A 21,388-nucleotide genomic window follows, 5' to 3' on the forward strand; every position below is an offset into this window, starting at 1 on the left:
TATAATGGAGAATTAACTTACTTGCTTGCTTTACTTGAATTATATGGTAAATTTTAAATTTTAAAATCTAAAAAAAAACTTGTTATATATTTCAAATTCAATATTTCGAATTTTTCGAATTTTCTATTTATTGTTTTTGGGTTGTCCAAAAGATGGAAATTATTAAAATATTTATTAATTGCCAAAATGTATACTATACATGTCACTATTTACTTTCTTTGTTTATTATTTACACTTTATACTGACTAAAATTGACTCTCTCCTCTTCTTCCCTCGAGGGGGGTTGAAATTTCCAAAAATCCTTTTTAGTGTGCATTTTCATGACGTCCCCCACTAAAATGGAAAGTTTTTCCAAATTAAGATTAATAAAACGCTACTTAAGAAGTTCAATAAGCCAAACAAAACTTAGAAATCTATCATTAATTTCTATTGAATCTACATTGGCTGCCACTCTAGATTACGATTCCCTAATTAACGAATTTGCTAAAGTTGAAGTTAGAAGGGTAAAACTGTAGTAGATTCTTGTAGTTGATACTTGATATCATTATTTTAAAGTAATTTTTATTTTCAAAGTAAAAATAGTATTCGTAAAATTTGTGCAGTTTTTTTTAAATCACAACCGGAGGTATTTTAGAGAAAAAGGGGAGGCATTTCGAAGACTCTCATCACACTGAGGAAATCTACGGCACGGCCCTGCTTGCATGCATCACTGGCTTAAATTAGGGGCAACCAAGGGGGGCGCCATAATAGGATCTTGCTCCATCCTAAAACTTACCTCGGGCCGGCACTGGTCATCGGTCGTTCCGCGGTACTTAACGAAGTAACCGCGGTGACAAAGAGGTTACGTCGGTTCTATCGGATTACGAGACAGCGGACACGTCGCGTGGTTGCGACCATTGTGGCCGTAATTTTAAAAATCTAGAAAAAATAAAACGTTTTGTTTCCGCCGCACAAAGCGACCGAGATGGGGATGGGGCGAGACGGCGTGGTCGATGGCTAGCAAATGCTACGAGTATTAATTTCGCGATAAATTTTCCTCCGATACTTGTCCAAAGAACTGTAAAAGTTCGTTTTTGTCTTCTAATGAACTTGCAGCATCCTCGTTGTTTTTATTTTTTATTTGAAAAAAGACAGTGGCCGTTAGGCTTTTTTCCAGTGTCTACAAACCGAAAAAACAAAAAATAAATTAAATCAAAAGTTAACAATAACAACTATAACGTAAACAGATTTTTTTACGTTATTTTTGTAGATTCTGTAACTCGATTCCTCGTAGGTTTTTTTTTAATACTCTTTACTCCCTGTGGACACTAAAAGGGCCTCTTAAAGCGGGCCCATTATGGGTTTGGCCGGATGGTGAGGGACCCCCCAAAAATTCCCGGGAATTCCTTCACTCGTCCGGATTCAATCCCGGGTCTCACGGAGCGGTAGGCTGCTACCTCGACCGCTCGGCCATCTTCTCTTAAGTCGTTACTCAACTTCTTCCAACATAAAATCATTTGAAAAATTGGCGTTGCTTTTCCTACCGCGAATCTGACAACTGGAAGAGCGCATCTACGAGTCCTTCGAGTATTCCGAGTCGAAACGTTACGGTATTCACTTATTTTATTTCCTGGACAACTTTTATCTTTATTTTCTTTTATAAATTTGCGCCTCTAATAGAATTCAGAATTGATAGAAAACAAGTTTTCTATCAATTCTGAACGGACATTCGACAGCAATGACAGAATTAATCGTATCGCCTCCTCTCGACTTTCCGCCACGTTCATACACCACAAAATAACCAGCGCTAAATCTAGTATTTTTTTTTTTCAATTCAGTTTACAGTAGAGCGTCGTTTATCCGAATCAATTGGGGACTGGGGTGGTTCCGATAACTTATTTTTCGGATAACCAATCATGTGCGAAAAATATATTAATTTATTTATCCCATGTTGAAATTTTTCTTCGTTGCGTGTCGCTTCGCGTTGAATTTTCGTCGATGTTAAGCATAACGAAGACTATTGTAGCGTTAAAAATTATTTTTTTATTTTGTACAGACAAAATAAATATATTGAAAAATATAAAAACAATAAAAAATTATACTTTAGATGTTAATCTAGTATCAAAAACGTAAAATATTTGAGTAGCTTAAGAAATAGCCGAAGATTGCAGCGCCGCAGCACTAGCGAAAATTTTAATTTGCCGACTGGAATGCTTTCGGATAACCGACGTTTCGGATAATCAGCTTTCGGATAAACGACGGTCTACTGTATTTTTTTTCTGATTTGGTTTATAATTTAAATATTTAGTTTATTCATTTTTCTACTCTTTTGCAATACTCTTTTACTGTATCAAAATTTTTTTTACGTTTCGTCACTCTCGATGTCACCCACCGTAACATAATTAATAATCAATTTGTATCGTCATTTGCAGATTCCAATAATAAATTTAAGCGTACCGTAATCGAGAACCGTAGCATTATTTTGCCATTTTGGTACAAAACCCGCAATAAAAAATCAGGGCCTAATTTGGCGCCAGGCAGGCGAGGCACTTGCCCGGGGCCCGTAATAGGTTCTAAACGTCCATTGTTTTATTAGTATTGCGAATTACTATATTATTAGCGCCATATTCGAGGGTTAATAATTAATAATAATATTACCTACTGCTCGGACATCTAACATCATCACTGAGAATTATATAATGTTTGTATATGCGAATTAGATCTGTTCGGTGAAGTTCGGATTAAAGCGGTGTTTTGTTGAGAAAAATATAATGTTTATTGCTGCATAATTTTATTGTAGCCCCAAAAATACAATGTAAGTAAAATGTAAAAATAAAAATACTTTAATATTACAATTTTATTTATATTTGTAGTAACACAAAATTTGTAAAGGGGTCCGTAAATATTATTTTACCTATGGCCCGCGAAGGTGTAATAAAACGGGCTCGCTTTATTTAACTAGAAGTTTTTGGATTAATGATATTTTCTTGGATCGATAAAGAACTGGTGTACAAAATACGGTTATTCCTCGATAAAGAATACTACAGTATTTCCAGTAAGATTCGGTTGTTTCGTTCTTTCAATTAAATTATATATGGTTATTTGTGTTAAATTTATCATCCTTTCTTCTTTATTCTGATGTTAGTTACCTCGGTTAACCGCCTGGAACTTTCCGCCATTAAAACACGACTCTACCGGACGAACTGCTAGTGGCCGATAGAAACGCGTCGAAGAGGAGGTCGCGGCAAAAGATAGAATTCGACCAACTGCAGCGAGAAAAGTGGCGTCGTTCCGCCGCTTTTCCTTTCTGCACCGCGTGTGCGCATCCTTCTTAACAGAGATGTAGAGTCACTCTTTGGGTTTATCGGACGAACGAGGGGAGGAAATGATCGGACGGACGCGGCGAGCGTAGCTTATAGAATTCAAAACATCTGAAAAACTGGCCTCGTATCTACGACAGATGCGTCAAATATGTCCAGTCCTGGAAAAACTGAAAAATCATATAGACAAAAAATACAACCGCGTCGTAACCAGTCGACAATTTCCGAATTTACATCTAAGCAAAATCGCGATCGACGGTTGAAAAGTATTTTTTGCATCGTTACAACGTGCCGAAGGAATCAACGATAGGAGGGTATCTAGTAAGAACGGTCGAAGATAATTCTAATTCTTTCGACCGTTCCAACAAAACTCGCCTTTGATGCGCTTAATGCACCCCGATTTATTAAACTTCATTTTACCTTTAATTTAAAAAATATTTAAAATTATTATTGTTTTATAAATATCCTAAACCAGATTTTGTATCGTTTTCCCAGAAACTAGACCAGAGCCTTAAAAGAGCGTTAACGGAAATACTTCCTTTTACCATGGAAAATGTTATATCGGAGTGTCCCGCCTTTGCTAATAATGCAGAAGACGGAGAGAATCCGTTTAATTTTATTAAGTAAATTTATTAAACCGTATTTTAAAAACTATGGAAAATTATACAGCAATTTGTCCGATTGTCACAAATCGAAATTTAAACCAACAAGTAGAAGTTTTTAAAATGCTGTTGTCTCGCATGGGCGTAGCCAGAGTTTTGTTATAGGGGGGCCTAGTTGAGGCCAACCTGACACAAAATTGAATTATTGTTCATTATTGGGCACCGAGCGAGCCGTTGACTTTTTTTTTTAGTATTTAAAACTCTTATTAGCTTTAGGTTTTTGCAAATTGACTCAACACTTTTTCGGCTGTGATTTTCTGGGGGGGCACCAGGTTCCCTGGGAGGGGCCGTGCCCACCCAGGCCCCCCTCGCTACCCCCATGGTATCTCGCATTAATTAATAGATTAAGAGTAATGGCAAAACGTCGTCGCGCGGTAGACGATCGGTCAACGAAACGTTAATATTCAAAAAGTGGGCTATAATTTTATATTATTTTAAAATAAAACTTTGTAAAGATCTATTAAGCGCGGGCAGACTCCTAGATTTTCCGGTAGCCGGGTGTGGCCGAGTCTAGTGGAAAAATTGCGTAAATCCGGAACGACCCGACGAATTTATTCGAAATTTAAGGCTTCCGTAGTTCTCGCGGCAGACACTAAATATTTTAAATTTCGTACAAATCGATCTGTCGGTCTCGGAGATAATAACGATTAAATTTGACACTTTAGCATTAAACGCGTGGCTGAGCTCTACGTTTATTACAACGAAAAACTCGCGTAATCAATTTAAAAAATTTTAGTTTCGACACGTGACGTACACTCGTTGTTCTTCCGGGTTCTTTCCAAAATAATTTAATAACCTGGAAAAATTTTGGCGTTTCACGGGTCGAAAATCGCCGGTTTGGCCAGGACCATCTTCGGGCGATATTTGACTAGACGTAAATCTTTTGTCTTTATTTTTGATTAAACGATTTATTTTTAAGTATGTAAGGTAGGTACGGTACAATATTTTCCGTTAATACGATATAAATAAAACGTATTGTTAAAACGATTTTAAAAATTATAATCTTTTATTATCGCCTATTAACAGAAAATACGTACGATTTTCAATTAATTAAAAGTATCGTTTGGCTTCTTTTACCGTCGCCCGTTACGCGGTATAAAAAATTACCAAGTGTTTAGAAAAATACGATTAGTTATCAAATTTTTAAAAATACATCGATTTAATTCGCTTGTGCCAGTTGTGCATAGGTGACGTATGAGTCGACCAAAATGGCTGCCACAAAGGGTATAGCGTGCGTGGTAATATACGAGAGTTACATGTGTGTGTTGTCTTTTTAATATCTTTTCTCTCTGTAGTCAAAACGTTTTATCCGCATTTGTGTCCGACATTAATCCTGGTTAATTTCGTAGTTGTTTAAGTCACGATGATTACACTTTGTGGCATTTTAGAATGTGTGGGTGATCGAAAAAGATGTCTTATAAGGAGAGGAAATGCTAAAACTGATAACTTCTTAGCAACTAATTCACTTCAGTTTCACCATCATCTAATTTTGCTGAGCTTAAAATTCTTTTATTTTTACAAACCTTTTCAACCTATCTAATATAGGCCATCGTCAGGTTTAATACATGGTATTATAAATGTTCCAAAATGGAACGTACCGTTTTTGAATATTTTACATATTTAAAAATTTTTTTAAATTTAACTTTAAAATAAATTAAAAGAAGTGTGTACATTAAATAAATAAATAAAAAGTAAATAAACAAATAAAACATAGAAAACAATGCTAACTAGAAATAAGCATGATTTAAGGGTTTTTAAGTCCCATTCTTTTTCCTATTATATATTTCCATTTTATGTACCCCAGCTTTCTCTTCCTTTTTTAGGCTATCTTTATCGTTCCATAGCAAGCTATAGATATTGGGTGTTCTTTTATAGACCATTCTCAAGTTTTTATAAGAAAAAAAGCACCCAATATCTATAGCTCGCTACAGAACGATAAAGATAGCATAAAAAAGGGAGAGAAAGCTGGGATATATAAAATCTCATGTGAAAATCAACAGTTAGGAATTAAAAAGATTATGTGGGTGTGACTAGAAGAAACCTGGCGGTATGTATGAGAGAACATAGATACAGTACAACGTTGACAAACGACACAACAACATTAGCGATTATGGCGCAGACTGAAGGAGCGATTGTAAAATGAGAAGAGGCCAGTCATTAAAACGGTGCACTCTCCATTCATTGCGTTGGAGATGGAAAAGGTGGAAATTTATAAAAGTAAAATGAAAAACCGTTGCCTAAATGCTAGTGCTCTTTCAACAGTATGGAAATATATAATAGAAAAAATAATGGGACTTAAAAACCCTTAAATCATGCTTATTTCTAGTTAGCTTTGTTTTCTATGTTTTATTTGTTTATTTACTTTTTATTTATTTATTTAATGTACACACTTCTTTTAATTTATTTTAAAGTTAAATTTAAAAAAAATTTTAAATATGTAAAATATTCAAAAACGGTACGTTCCATTTTGGAACATTTATAATACCATGTATTAAACCTAGGGTTTCTCATTTCCCGGTATTTTGCTTGTCTCGGGATCCCGGGATAAAAGTGAACTGTTTCCCGGGATCCCGGGAAATCCCGGGATAGAATTAATTATTTTTAAGGTATACAAAATATCTTGAAATCAAATGATATAATTATTTTCCATTTTTTAAAGTAATTTTAAAGTTTTGTAACCTCCAAAATCATATTAATAATGCTGTGTTAGGTCTATAGGCCTATAATAAAAATTACCTTTAAATAACGTAGAAATTTTCACAAATAGAAAAAAATTAATTAAAGTTTGCTGGAAACTGCATACAACAACAACAAAAAAAATGTTCTGAATTGAGTTAAAAATTAAAAAAATGAACTTCTAATTTAGAAGGTAATTTTCGTTTTTTAAATAAAATATAATACAAAATATTGCAAACTTTTATAAGATTTTAAAAAGCAAAGATGGTCAATACTCCGATAACTCACTCTAATTCTTATTTTAGTAATGAAAAGTCTTGCCACCGAGAATGCCCTTTCCGATTCAATTGATGTGATTGGAATAGTGTTTAATGCATTTAAGAGAAGACAGATATTATGTGTTTTTTCACCTGTAGCCTGGAAGCTTTCGAGTTCGTTTTCGAGATTGTAGTACTTCTTTCGCTCTCTAGTATTCTTGATTTGTCTACCTTGGCTGCTTTAATAGCGGCATCAAGCTTAGAGCTCGATAATTCGGCAATTCATTTGGCTTTAATAATCAGGTTTATGAAGAAAAACTTCATACTTGCAGACTTTGTACTCGTTTGTATCCTTGCCCAATTTGCACAATCTGGCGTCAGGCATTTATTGAAGCTACTGGGCATGGTTAAAACTCAAGACAGCGTAAGCACAATTATTCCAGATATTACAGGTTTCGACAAGTAAAGAAATTTTATAGTCATGCCACAAATAAGCTATATATTGATTATTGAGCATTTGTGACATGCTATAACGAGCAAAAATTAAAAAAAACTAATAGGTAGGTTTAAATTAATAAATACAAATGTATTCTGGCAGTGAATGAGTTAATTTATGCTTTCTATTTGCAAAACTCCTCAACCTTAACACAAAATAAGAAAAAAAGTGAATTTTTAAGAAATTTGCGGGATTTCCCGGGATAAGAAAAATTTCCCGGGTTAAAAAAACAACCGGGATCTCGGGATCCCGTTTCAGAAACCCTAATTAAACCTGACGATGGCCTATATTAGATAGGTTGAAAACGTTTGTAAAAATAAAAGAATTTTAAACATAGCACAATTCTTTTATTTTTTTCGCAGTAATTTATTTTTTTGGGAATGTGTGCATATGTACTGAGTTTGATGCACCTTTAGACTTACATCCAAATTCACAGCAATACTTATTATTTACCATTGTAGGTAGAACACTTTCTAATTCTAACAGACCACAGACTTTATACGCATAGCAACCGCCATTACGTAGTTTGCGCTAATACCGCTAGATGTCAGATCTATCGTTGGCACAAGCGAATACTCTCATTTGAAGTTTAATGTTTAACTAAAAGAATCCTAATTTCGAATGGAGGGATGGCGTTTAATGCGATAACATTTCTATCCAACGATACGAATTGGCGATTATTGCAATTTAAATTAATAATTAATTAATTGCGCGGCCACCACGATTATTCGGGCAGAAGGGGAAAAAGTCACAATAGGGTACGGACGAAACCGTCGACCGACCGGCTGGTGGAGCGGGCCAAATTTTTCGGGCCTCCCGGGCGTAAACAGGACCAGTTTTGCCGGAAAGCCTTCCGCCGAAATCTAAAGCCCGGTACTCACGCGGCAACGGACGAGGGAACGGCAAAAAATTAGACCGACAGGAAGGCCGTTTAGCAACGTCGCACAGTGGGACCAAATCCCAAAAAGCTGGCCAAAAGTCGAAAAATAGAGTTTAAGTTCCGGTAATTTTTAGTCATGGGTTCGGTTGGATAAGTGTCCGAAGGTCGAATTCTAGACTTTAGTGCCCCCTATCCCTTATACTTGCTATTGTAGTTTAGTTAAAAGTGGACCCTCAATCGAGCTAGACGCGTCATGCAGTAAGCAAAGATTTCTACGCTATATTCAAGAGGGTGCCAAATCTCTAAAAATCAATCGAATTCAAATTTAAAAAATGGAATTTGCAGCTGCAAGTAAGTAGAATATCATTATGTAACACAAAATTGATAATAATACTTTATGTGATAACAATAAACGAATGATTTGTACGAAAATGAACGGAAGATTACAACAGAAAATTTTAAACACGTAAAGAAAAGTTCATAAATTCTGTAGAGTTCTGCGACTGGACCGATCGCATGTTGTAGATCGAACTATTATTGAATGAAAAAAATTAAAACTAGCTGCAACTAGCTGCAACTGTGTCATTGGTGCGAGTTCTTGCAATGTAAAACATAGTTTTCTGAATTTTGTACATTAATGACGCGGAATGTTTTGCTCTTTTTCTTGAATTTGTCTGGTGTTTTGAATATTGTTTGCATGTAGCATATAAGCTTGAAATCAAACTGTGGCAAGCGCATAGTGATAAAGAAAATAAAGAAATAAGATTCTGAAAAACGAATATACAGAAGGGTTTCCGTATAGAATTGGGTCTAATAGTCGATCAACCAAAGCCTGGTTTCGGTAGCTCGAATGATGAGAATACCGCTCGACAATTTTTCGAAAACTCAAGCATTTCTGCTGCTATTACAGGGGTTGATGAGGACTTGATTAAGCGTTTCCATGTCATATTGCAGACAATTTCGTGTGGCCATGAAATCGATTTCATAGAATTTCAAGATTATGCCTTACAGACAGCTCGTTACTTTGTGCAGTTATATCCGTGGTTCTGCATGCCAACTTCGGCACATAAGATATTGATTCATGGTGCAGAAGTGATAAATTCATCGGTATTGCCGATAGGACAGATGTCTGAAGACGCTCAAGAGTCTACTAATAAATACATTAAAAAGTTTCGAGAAGATTTTGCAAGAAAAGTTCACGAGTGAAAACAGTGGAAGACATTATTTTACGCTTATTATTAATATCCGATCCGTTTATTTCGAGTTTGTGCGAATTACCTCGAAAAAACTCAAAGTCCTTGCTTCCAGAAGCAGTTTTATTGTTAGTTGCGCCACGTATACCAGCAAATACAGGAAGCTCCAGCGATTTCAAAGTTGAATCATCTGATTGTGAATCAAATTATTCTTTGGATGACGATGCATGAACTTTTAATCAACTGATTGTATGTTTTATCGTATTAAACAATATATGGATTTATTTTGTACTTTTCCTATAAAAGTGGTTCGTGTTAAATTTGTCATTTTGTTTTCATTTAAAATTTTGACTTCGGATTCGTAATCAGCGATCCCCAAAACCCTCGAATACTGACTTTCAGCCAAATTGATAACGCTTTTGACTTTCGGCCAGCTTTTTGGGATTTGGCCCCACTGTGCGTCGTCGTAAATATCGCGTGGGACGACAGCGTTCGAACTATGGCGGTCGGCGAGCTAAAAAGCTTTATTTGTACACTAATACGCTATATTACTATCCGATTTAAACGCTAAAGTCAAATAGACGTACTGTACTTACCGCGTAAAGTATTGAGAATGGAGTAATCGTAATTCGGCGACGAAAGCATCGGATATTCCTAACTTTCGACGATTTAGAATATTTTTCCTATCCGAATTATTCTTTTTCAGGCTTTTCATTTGTCATAAGATCGAAGGCAAACTTAAAAGGTTTAACCGATATAACAAAGCAATCCCGGTAAACGCCATTTTCGACTACCGGCACGCGGCCTACCTACTGTAGTAGCTGGTTTACATTCACGGCCGGCAGATGGAGCGTTTCAATCGTAGGGTAATTTTCGCCAGAGAGTACCGGGCTTAATCCGAAAACCGTTGGCCACCAACCCGGGCCCTTAGTCTATTTTCTCGTGTTACGACTCCCGACGTGTCGAAGGTGTCGCGCGGTACCGTCTCACTCCGACGTCAAATTGGTAGTCTCGAGTTATAACTCGCGCGCTTTCCCATCTCACCAAGCGTTCGTATTCGCTTCGAGTCGAGCGTGCGAGATCCGTACACGAAAGCGAAAATGGCCGACGGACACGCTATTCCGATGGCGATCGAAGCGTTAGAAAGAGCCGAGAATCGTTTAGGAAGGTAACGAATTTTTCGACCACCAGTAGATGCCATTTGTTTTCGTGTCGAGTCAACGCTAATGAAAAAATTTTAATTGGTAATTGATAAAATTATACAGGAAATTTTTCCACAAATAAAGTGTCTAATTCGTGGAAAAAGAAAATTAAAATGACAGTAATCTTCGACTACATAGTGTTTGAGTCCTTTTTCCTATTTATATCCTTTTTAATTCCAATCCGGGAATCGCAAACGGCGGGCGACTCGAAGTAAAACTTCTAAAAACACAAATACTATCAAAAAGTTTCGCGCACAAAAATAATCTCGACGACTACAAACATTAATTAATTAATTAAAAATTTCTCACCGCAGTATCCGTGTTTTATAATTGCATTTAGGCCGAGAGTCCCTTTCAATATTGAAGATAACTATAATAATCCTGGGATAATACGTACAATGACAGAAATTTGTGTGTAATTTATTAGAGCGTGGACACTATATTAAGATTATTTATTAAGCAGAACTTGATAAATAAATAATCTTCGCGGACAAAACAATTTGAGAAATAGACGGAGGAAGAAAACTATACGAAGAAAGAATTAAATTAAAATACGTTTTCCATTGAGCGGCGGATTTTTTAGCTCCAACACACGCGATTAATTTTTCAACCAATTGTCTTTTTCTAGTAAATTCGTTGTCGAATTTTCCACTGTTCATTTTCTTATTATTTTCTATATTTGATACTAATATTTCTGTTTCTTCTTTTAAGTGTAATACGGGTAAACTGATTCGCCTCGATTTGTTTACAACTCGTTACGGATGAACGACGTCGGTTCGAATACCGTACAACACGAAAAACTCGAAACTAAGGGCGTCCGACAAAAACTTAATTCTTACGTCGGGCATCGGGTTCCGCACGGGCGCGATTAACTCAGTGGCGTACCGTGAGTGTCAGCCGCCCGGGGCGGAGGAAAATTTCGGCCCCCCTTATTTAGGTATTTCAATTTAAAAGAACAAAATTCAGTTTTGTCACAGAACAAGCAATGACAGATTCGAATGAATGGTACAAGCAAAAATTTACAAGATATTATTAGACTATCATTTATTGTGAAATTTTGCCGCCCCCTACGGTACGCCACTGGATTATCTGGAAAATTAAGTTTTCCGTAATATTCTACTTAAATTAGGAAAATCTTTCCATTCAGGCCATATTTGTAATTATAGTAGAATATAATCGTCGACCTTATTACGGCCGTAAAAGATAATTACCACCGGCGGAGTCTGAGCCCGGTCCGAAATATTCCGCCCCTCTTCCGGCTAAAGCTTAGTTCGCACCGAGAGAATAGCGAAAGCGAATGAGAAAAGCGAGTTTTATTCGCTTAGCGAAATTGACCCATACGACCAAATGCGAAAAACCATTGCGAATTTTAAGGAGCCAATCACGCAAGCGAGAGAAACAAAATGGCCGCTTCCGATATTTCGTCTTTAATCACGTCTTTATTTATTCAGATAGACAGATAAAACGATGCGTATTTACATTTACTCTATTGCGTGAGAAAGTTTCTGTAGCCGTCTGGAAAACAACAACCACGTGACAACTAGCGGGAAAACGATTGGTGTCGAAAAAGCTCGACCGTTCCGAACTTCGAAGCGATTGGCCGGAAACGACACGTCTGACGCGTTATTCGTTTTCGCACGAGAATCGCAATCAGTGCGAACTAAGCTTAAATAAAGCCGGCCTCGGCATCCTTGGCCGTACAGACGGTCCCGCCCGCCGCCTCCGCCAAAAGTTTTCTTTCCTTTACGTAAATAAAATAAATCGCTAAAACAAATGCCCCGAGCGCGGATGGGCGGGAAAAATTTCGGAAATCGGCCGCACCTACGCCTTGGAAATTGCTTTCTCCGTATTTTTACACAAGTGACGAACGTCCGAAATACGAAAACCGCATTTTAAGCAATTTTTAAAGGCGGCCGCGGATTTATCGGAGGAAAGAAAGGGACACAGACTCGGACTTAAGACAATTGTATTTTACACAAATGGAGCGCGTTACACGGCCACGCGTGTTGGGACGCGGAAACCGATTCCGTCCTCTCCGTACGCCGACGCGTCTGACGGACCTTCCCAAAGGCCGGAGAGGCCCCAGGCGGCGCCCGCCGCCTCTTCAGGCGGAAAGACCGGCTCCGCCCGATGCGGGTGGAGGTCCGACCGAGCGGAAAGGAAGGGAAGACGGGAGGCCGCCGCGCCTTTCCCGCCCGGCGGACCGTAATTCGCTATAAAAAGACGCGTCCGGGTCCGACCGGATTGTCCTGCCGCCGTCCAAAGTCGGGGAGCCCGTCCGGCCGCCGACGTCCTTCCTCCGGAGACCACCTACAAAGACAAGTGACCAGTGGTTAGTCGGCTTCTAACGATCGGCAAACGCCGAACTGGACGGCGCGATTTTAATTCCGCTTTATAAAACGTGGGCACCGCCCCGCCGCCCGCCGGGACCTTAACGGAGACGTAGGAGTAAAAAAGTCGAAGAAACCGTACCCGTCAAATGTCGTCCTCGGCCGGATACGGTCCCGAAATCGGCTGAAAGCCCACTTCTGGGCGCTACGGGGTGTGACCTAAGTCCGTGGCGCGTTTAAGTAATAAAAATAGCAATAAAAATAATAAATGCATCGACTTCTACCCACCGAAAACGGTCTTTACCTCCAACCAGTACTACGACCTATTATCCCCGCTCGGCCTCGTCCGGGCCGACCATCCCCGACCTCTTAAAACTATACGACGTCGAGTGGGCAACCGGAAGCCGACATAGCCGCCGGGGCTAAATAGTTAAACGCCGTAGTCTAGGCGGAGCCAGCGGCCGCTGCCGATTTCGGGGGCCGGATTTGGCCCAGGGTGACAACTACGGGTACGGTTGAATTGACATTTTTGCTCCCGCGGCTCCGTTAATTTAAGGTCCCGACGGCGTCGTCGACACTCGCAGTCGTACCCCCGGCGGGGTTTAAGCGTTCGGCGTAAATGCGCCGCGGTCCGTAACGTCGCATTTTCGGTTTATTTCCGTCCGGGACGAACAAAGAATCCCAGACCCGGGTACGACCGACGTCCGCGAACGGGACCGAAATTCCCAGCCCGCCTCCGACGAAGGAGTAAAAAAAGGCGAAAGTTACCGGAAATTGCGCGGAGGACGCCGGTAATAAAGTTAATTGAGTCGGAAATAAAACACGAAGAGAAGTTAGAAAGGAAAGACTTTAATCTGGGTTTTTATAAAACTTGAACGGTTGGATGACCGCGCCGTCTTTACCGGATAATTCGCCCCCTTCGGTCGACCGGAGATAAAACCGCCGCCGCGGCGGAAGTCGTGTTTCGACCCGCGAATTAAAATGCGCGGGCGCAGGTTTAAAAGGTGGACTTTAGGCGTGAGGAGAAAAGTTTAAACCGCGCGGAGGAAAAAAAAAGACAGAAATAAATATACAACCTTGTGGCCTTTCACCTATTCCTGTGTTTCTCTCTGGACTTCTTACCAGACTCTTCGCTCTCGGAACTGGCCGACCCGCTGGTCCTCCTCCTCTTGGGCGAGCGAGATCGACTGGCCGAACCGCCGCGTCGGTACCCGTACTTGGACGATTTCTTGGACTTCTTGGAGGCCCTGGACCTGCCGGAGCCGCTGGAAGGCGAGCTGCTGCCCTCTCTTCGGGACTTTTTGGACCCGCCGGTCCCGCGCCCGCCGCCCTCTCTGCCGGCGGAGCCGCTCCGACCGCGTTTGTACCTGGAGCTCCACCTACCGCCCGAACCGGCCTTGCCGTCCCGGCCGCTGCTGCCGTCCCTGCTGCCGCTACGCCTCTTGCCGTCCCTGCTGCGGCTGCGCCCGCTTCTCTTCCTGCCGCCGCTCCTTCCGCCGCCGTCGTTTCTTCGTCCCTCGCCCTCCCTCTTGCCCTCCCCGTCCCTGCCGCGGCCGGTCTTGCCCTCCCGACTGCCGTCCCTCTTTTTAGCTCGGCAGTCGTCGCGGCTCCTCCTGCGGCGTCGTCCCGCCCTGGCCTCCTTCTTCTTGACGCGCTTCCTGGCGCGGCAGCCGTCGGCCGACGAGCTGCTGGCGCTGTCCTCCTCAGAGTCCGTGCTGCTCTCGGAGCTTTTGCCGGCTCTGGCCGCCTCCGGGGCCGCCCGCACCCGAGTCTCTCGGGCCGCCGCCGCTTCCGACTTGGCTTCCTTGCCGGACTGTTTGCCCTCGGCCTCCGACTTGTCCGCCTCGGCGCCGGCACACACCGAGCCGCACTTCTCCTCCTCTTTCTTCTCCTTTCTGCTTCTGTCCGTCGGTTTGCTCTCTAAAACGAGAAAACAGCCGTTAATCCGCCGAACTTTCCTCCCGCCGCCGCCATTTTAAAAACGCCTTCCATGTAGGCAGCCGTTGGATTATTAAACAGCCTAGTAGAATTTTATCGTCATTTTACAAACATTGTTTTTCCTATTTTTTCCAACATTTATTTAAAGTATTCAAAATATATTTTGTACATCGGCGCAATCACCGGGCTAAAATATAAGTCGTCCGCGACCAAAGTACTCGAGTATTAAACATCGTACGACCCTTTTTTAAAATGACGACGACGTAAAATTACTCAAAAATTAGTTTATCTTTTGCCAAAGTCGATGCGTTTGTTAAATAATTTTTCAGAAAAAATTGCCCGACCGTCGTGGTCATAAATTTCGCATTTACGGATGTCAAAAAGTCTGTCCCCCACCGGTGGCCCAGCGCTTCCGTTCCCCAACACTGGCAGTTGGCGCCTGGCCACGTGGAATTTTCCGGGGTTTCTCCACGCTGTAACGGCCGAATAGGAGCCAGTTACCCTTAGAAAGTCCCAAGTAGTGCGTAGCCGTAAATTAACAGTCAGTCAATTATTGCCCCGTACTAAAAATAGATCGTTGGTGTAACGGCGACGAGTTTAATTTTATTTCTATTAATCGACGTATGACGTGGAGTTTATAATCGCATACGCCACGCCGGGATTGGCCCGCGTGGCATAAATGAATAAATATATCAATTTCCCAGCTGAAAAGTTTTAGAAAATAACGTTTGAATTTATGTATGTGAATTGTTTTCCTACAATTCACATACATTCCAGTTATTCTCAAAAAAAGAGATATCTTGGGTAATATCGAACTTTAAACGAGGGAAAGCCCCGGGACGTGATCTAATTACAATAGAAATTGTAAAACAAATCAATAAGGATTCCGAGAAGGACGTTCGCGGAAGATGCTATATAAAAAGTAATTAAAGATATGGAAGAAGGGAAGAAAAATAACGGCTGGACAATTGCTCTGTCTTGATACAGAAAGTGCTTTTGATAACGCACGGTGGACACTAATCCATGCTAAATTAGAGTAGACAAATTGCCCAAACAATTTGTATCGTCTTATATGTGATTAGAGAGGTTGCGGCCGACGTTTTCATCGCGAAAACGTGTACGTCGGACGTTCAGCGCCGCCTTCCTGCAACCTCAGAAGTTTGACATTGGTGTTTGGAATGTCGAGCATGATTCCACTGACTATCGAAACACCATTGTCAAACTTCTAGGCTTACGGGAAGGCGGCGCCGAACGTCCGACATACACGTTTTCGCCATGAAAACGTCGGCCGCAATCTCTCTATTATCTAACAAACAGAAAGGCATACATAGAATTTGCAGACATAAAAATGAAGAGACACGAGTATGTGCTGTCCGCAGGGATCCTGTTCTGGACCCATTTTTCGGTCAATTATATTAAACGATCTCTTGAAAATCAATACATTATCAGAATCAAAAATAACAGCATTTGCTGACGATATAAAGGTCATCTGTTCGGCAAAAAGCAGAAAACAAATAGAAATAAAATGTAAAAATATACTGGATAAAATAGAGAAATGGGGAAATGCAAACAAACTTAAATTTAATCCAGAGAAGGGAAACGCCACAGCCCTACAACATGCAAAGTGACAAACGGGCAACCCACAATTAAAATGCAAAATAAATCGATTAAATGCGTAAACCAAATCAACTATTTAGGAATAACAACAGATAAACTTTTATGGAATGAACACCTAGAAACAATTAAGAAAAAAGTGGGTAACTTATTTCAAGAAATAGCGAAAGTAGCACGTAAAGAATGAAGTACAGGTGAAAGGGCTTTAACACACATTTATAAAAGTTCTGTAATCCCAATTATCACATATGCTGCCCAAATTTGGGGGAAGAGGACGGAATTCACACACACGAAACAGAAAATAAATAGCCTACAGAAAAAATGCTATTAAGAATTACTGGAGCATGCTGTACTACATCACACGACGCATTCCGTGTACTGGCGGGCCTAATGCTTCTGGATTTGGAAATACGACAGTATAGTGACGCAAGAAATATATTAAAAGAAAACAAAACTCATAATGATTTGTTGAAAAAAGAGGACGAGCTAGAAGCAGATACGAAACAACACCAAAAATTATTAAGATATGAATGGAAGAAAATACATATAAAGAAATACAACTATCGGGATAAATACAGAATCTATACAGACGGATCGAGATCCACAGAAGGTGTGGGAGCGTCTTATCTTTATTGCTATAGAAATAGGGAGCAGTATCGTAAAAAGATCAAGTTACATAAAAGATGCGCAAATTACCAAGCTGAATTGGTAGCGATAGATCACGCAATTAACTGGATAAGCCAAAGGAAAAAATATATAAAAATTACTATTTGTACAGACGGCCAGGCTGTATTAAAAGCTCTTAACGACGGTAACAATAAAAGTGAACTAATAGATAATATAAGACGAAATATTGTGAAAAGTGATAATATGCTTGTGTTCGGCTGGGTCAGAGCCCATTTCGGAGACCGAGGAAACAGAAGAGCGGACGGTCTGGCTAAAGAGGCTAGTTATCTAAAAACAAAGGAATCTTACGGAAAAATATCTACAAAATACATAAAAACTAAAGTCAAAAGTAGATACATATTACAGTGGCAAGGACGATGGGAAATAACTACAAAAGGAAGGGAACTCTTTGAATACGTACCAGATATTAACCGGAGGTTGAATAACAAACGTCTAAAAATTGGACACAAGTTTACAAGATTTGTGACGGGACACGAAGATTTTGCGAAATATCATTACAGATTTAATCATCGAGATGACGAAAACTGTGAGATTTGTGGGATAAGTGACATACACATCTTATTTGACTGTATGCAATATGAAAAAATAAGAAACGAACTAAAATTAGTTTGTAATAAAGAGGGTTAAAATTGGCCTATTAGGAAAAGTAGCCTTATAAATAATGTTAGCGTATATTATTATTATTTCAATGAATTTATAAAAATAGAACATAAAAAATTCTCATATAGATCATTGCCAAACTAATATCAAATACTTTACTCAACAAAACAATATAATTAATGTGAATAAAAATAGAATTGTGGGGTATTAATGTATTGCGGCTACGACCGCGACTATTTAATCATAACCACCTGCCAAGCAGGGTTAATTAAAAGAGGCAGTAGCATTTAATGCTACAGGTCAGAGGGAGTGCTCCACGAAATGTAATGTATTTATGTTTTCCCGCAATGAATTTAGTAAAAATTAAAGCCAGAAACCAACTAACAGACTGGAATCCAAACTAATTTAAAACTAGCGGTGGCTAACATTTAACAAAATTTTTCCAATATATTACATTTACATCGGTTCCAGAAGCTAAATTAAGTAAGTATACCTATGCTAATTTATAATTACTGTATACACGAATAAATAATTGTGATTTATCGGCATTTTTGAGCCGATGCTCTTTATAGACCATTGTCGAGATTTTATAAGAAAAAGAGCATCCAATATCTATAGCTCGCTACGGAACGATAAACTACGCTTAAAAAAGGAAGAGAAAGCCGGGGTATATAAAATACCATTTGAAAATCAAGAGTTAGGAATCGAAAAAGATTATGTGGTGTGGTTAGAAGAAATCTGGTGATAGGTCTACGAGAACATAGATATGTTGACAAAGGACACAATATCAGCGATTATGGCGCAGACTAAAGGAGCTGTTGTAAAATAGGGAGAGGTGAAAGTCATTAAAACGGTGCTCTCTCCATTTATTGCGTTGGAGATGGAAAAGGTATCAATAGAAATTTATAAAAGTAAAATGAAAAACCGTTGACGAAATGCTAGAAATGCTAATGCGCTTCCAAGGGCGTGGAAATATATAAAAAAAGAATGGGACTTAAAAATATATTAGGCAGCTTGAAAAGGTTTGTAAAAATAAAAGAATTTTAAGCTCGGCAAAATTAGGTGTTGGTGAAACTTCAGTTTTATTTCCCACTTTTTTCGCAGTAATTTATGTTTTGGGAATGTGTGCGTATTTACTGCGTTTGATGAACCTTTAGACTTAAATCCAAATACACAGCAATACTTATTAGTTATCGTTGTAGTTGAACACTTTCTCATTTAACAGAACACAGACTTTATACCCATAGCAGCGGCCATTATGTAGTTTGCGCTAATACCGCTAGGTGCTAAATCTATCGTTGGCATAAGCCCACCATACTCAACCTTTTTTTCTCTCGGGCCACATACACATGATAGCTACTACAAGCGGGCCACAACGTAACAATTATAATAAAAAAAAGTTACTTAATTTCTCATTTACCCTAGAAATTTAGTGTGACTGCTGATATTGCAAACATTTTTTCACAATTTCATTTAAATCTTTTTTTTTATACTCTTTCTGTCCTGTGGGCACTAAGAGGGCCTCAAAGCAGGCCCATTATGGGTTCGGCCACGTGGAGTTTTCCGGTCCTTCACCACCCAGTCACACCATTGTGGGCCTCCACAATGGTGTGACTGGGTGGTGAAGGACGGGGCCTGACATATCCAAACAGACAACCCCCCGAAAAATTCCCGGGGATTCCCTGACCCGACCAGATTTGATCCCGGGTCCCCCAGAGCGGTAGGCTGCCACCTTGACTGCTTGGCCATCTGGCCGTCAATTCATTTAAATCAGGCTTGTAACTGCTGCATTCTACTCGTAAAACGGCATCCAGGTGTGAATCAGTAAGCCAGTTTCTATATACAGTATGTTCTTTGCATATTTCATTTTTGAGTATGAAGTTTTCACATAGATACGTTGGTACGAACAACGTAAGTAAAATTTGAGTACTTTTTTTACAGTCTTATATTGATCGGGCACTACTTTCCAGAAGTGGTAATTATTTCCAATGTAATTATTTTCCGCTCTCTTTCACGACCGGGCCACTCACTAAAGCTCAGTGGGCCGCAGGTTGAGTATGGTGGGCATAAGCGAATAATGTTTCGATTTAAAACACGTGGTTTCCCCGCATTTTGCCAAATATTCGCAAACCTCGTTCGAACAATTGACATATTCTGAACCTCTGGTGATATCTTCTTAAAACAGATAAATGACCAATACGTCTATTTCAAAGAAGTTTTTAATTATTATAAAAGAATGATGATATTGTTTCAAATAAAGTTTATTTTATTTTTTACTGTCTAAGCATGTTGCGTAAATATGTAAATAACTTTTGGTTTTGTTACTCTGAATGTACAGTACAATTCCTTAAACATCGCTCTCTTTCTGACTACAGGGTTTTAAGTCAAGTTCTCGAATTCTGTAGGTGCCCAGATAATTATTTACAAATGCACCGAAAATAAAATAAAAACTAATAAATTGTATCGTATTACGTCAAGATGCCAAGAGGTCCGAGAAGTTAGATTAATGCCTAAGTCTCGTTGGTGGAAATTGAGACCCATAACATCTATTATCGAATCAATGTCAAAATTCCACGATGGAAGAGTGCGACGGGTAGCAAATTACTTGTAGGTCGTAATATAATGTTTCACAATTTCAATTTCTTCTCCTTCGTGCATTTTTGAAAATAAATAAGAAATCAAAACCACGCAAATCATTGCTGTCTCTGCCACATTTATATATCAATCTCACAATTTAACTTTCAGCTGCTATCCACTCTGTTTTATTTTTTAACTTGATTTATGAAGTCTTCCAATGCTATAGAAATGGAAAATTTGTTTTTCTGTTTCGTATTTCCTTTCCTCGGTACTTTGTTGCAATGGAAAGGTGGCTTCCGGTAAATCTTAAGGGTCTCTGAATATTTGCCTTATTCAATTTTTTTTGTTTGTTCATAAAGCAATAATATCTTTGTAAGAATAAACTTATTTTAATAATTGTTACACTGAAGTATTGAATAACTAAGATCGGATTATCTGCCGAATTATCGGGCTATAACAAAGCTAATATAATAATTAGATACGAAGTAGGCTGTTTGGCCACCGTCTAATGATAATTTTAACAATTATAATAAAATTATTTTTAATTTACAATTTTCTGAAAGAAAAGGAGTCAACTCCTGCTCGTTGTGCGGATGCATTGCCAGTTACCCTATCTGCACTTTCGTCAATCTTAGCTTCGTAAATTTAATTATAACCTAGCCCCAAAATTTAGCAGATTGTCCGGTTTTGATCAAAAGTAAAGAGTTAGTAGAGTTCTTCGTATATGTAACTAAAGTATGTAACTTGGTGAGGTGGTAACTAAATGATACCTCTAGTTTTCCTTTAAGCTATATTCAAAGGCATTTTATATCGTAGTTACAGTGTTTTTGTAAATTGAATGAGCCATACTTGGCAAATATATATGTAATGGTAGTCAGCCTTTAAGGGTGCGACTATGCAGACGCGAATTTAGAGCAAGCGAGAGGTTGCGAGCGATTTAGTTTTCGCAAAGGAAAACCATGCACAAACGAGAAGCG

At 39.2% G+C, this 21,388-nt stretch overlaps 3 protein-coding genes across 3 annotated transcripts in view; 1 reads left to right on the plus strand and 2 right to left on the minus strand.

The window, feature by feature from the left end:
• LOC111614989 (ubiquinone biosynthesis O-methyltransferase, mitochondrial-like) overlaps positions 1 to 10,213 on the minus strand; it is a 32,016-nt gene extending 21,803 nt beyond the window's left edge. Inside the window, exon 1 of the mRNA XM_023356360.1 lies at positions 10,060 to 10,213. Coding sequence (XP_023212128.1) covers positions 10,060 to 10,178 — 119 coding nt within the window. The 5' untranslated portion in view covers positions 10,179 to 10,213. The remainder of the gene's footprint in view (positions 1 to 10,059) is intronic.
• Positions 10,214 to 12,620: 2,407 nt separating this feature from the next.
• Positions 12,621 to 14,970, minus strand: LOC111614991 (pre-mRNA-splicing factor 38B-like; the record flags this gene model as incomplete). Its single annotated transcript, XM_023356361.1, has 2 exons — positions 12,621 to 12,975; positions 14,072 to 14,970. A coding segment is annotated over one exon (888 nt), but the record flags the coding sequence as incomplete, so codon positions are not given.
• Positions 14,971 to 16,868: 1,898 nt separating this feature from the next.
• LOC111614992 lies at positions 16,869 to 17,861 on the plus strand. The gene has a single exon (XM_023356362.1). It carries the CDS (start codon positions 16,869 to 16,871, stop codon positions 17,859 to 17,861), a length of 993 nt encoding a protein of 330 aa, XP_023212130.1.
• The last annotated feature ends 3,527 nt before the right edge of the window (positions 17,862 to 21,388 follow it).

The sequence above is a fragment of the Centruroides sculpturatus genome, unplaced genomic scaffold (genome assembly GCF_000671375.1).
Source record: "Centruroides sculpturatus isolate CEXI.00-Female unplaced genomic scaffold, Cexi_2.0 scaffold2241, whole genome shotgun sequence".
Lineage (NCBI taxonomy): Eukaryota > Metazoa > Arthropoda > Arachnida > Scorpiones > Buthidae > Centruroides > Centruroides sculpturatus.

Coding starts and splice junctions, on each gene's coding strand:
- LOC111614992 (XM_023356362.1), top strand. CDS start 16,869: ATGCTATTAAGAATTACTGGAGCATGCTGTACTACATCACACGACGCA.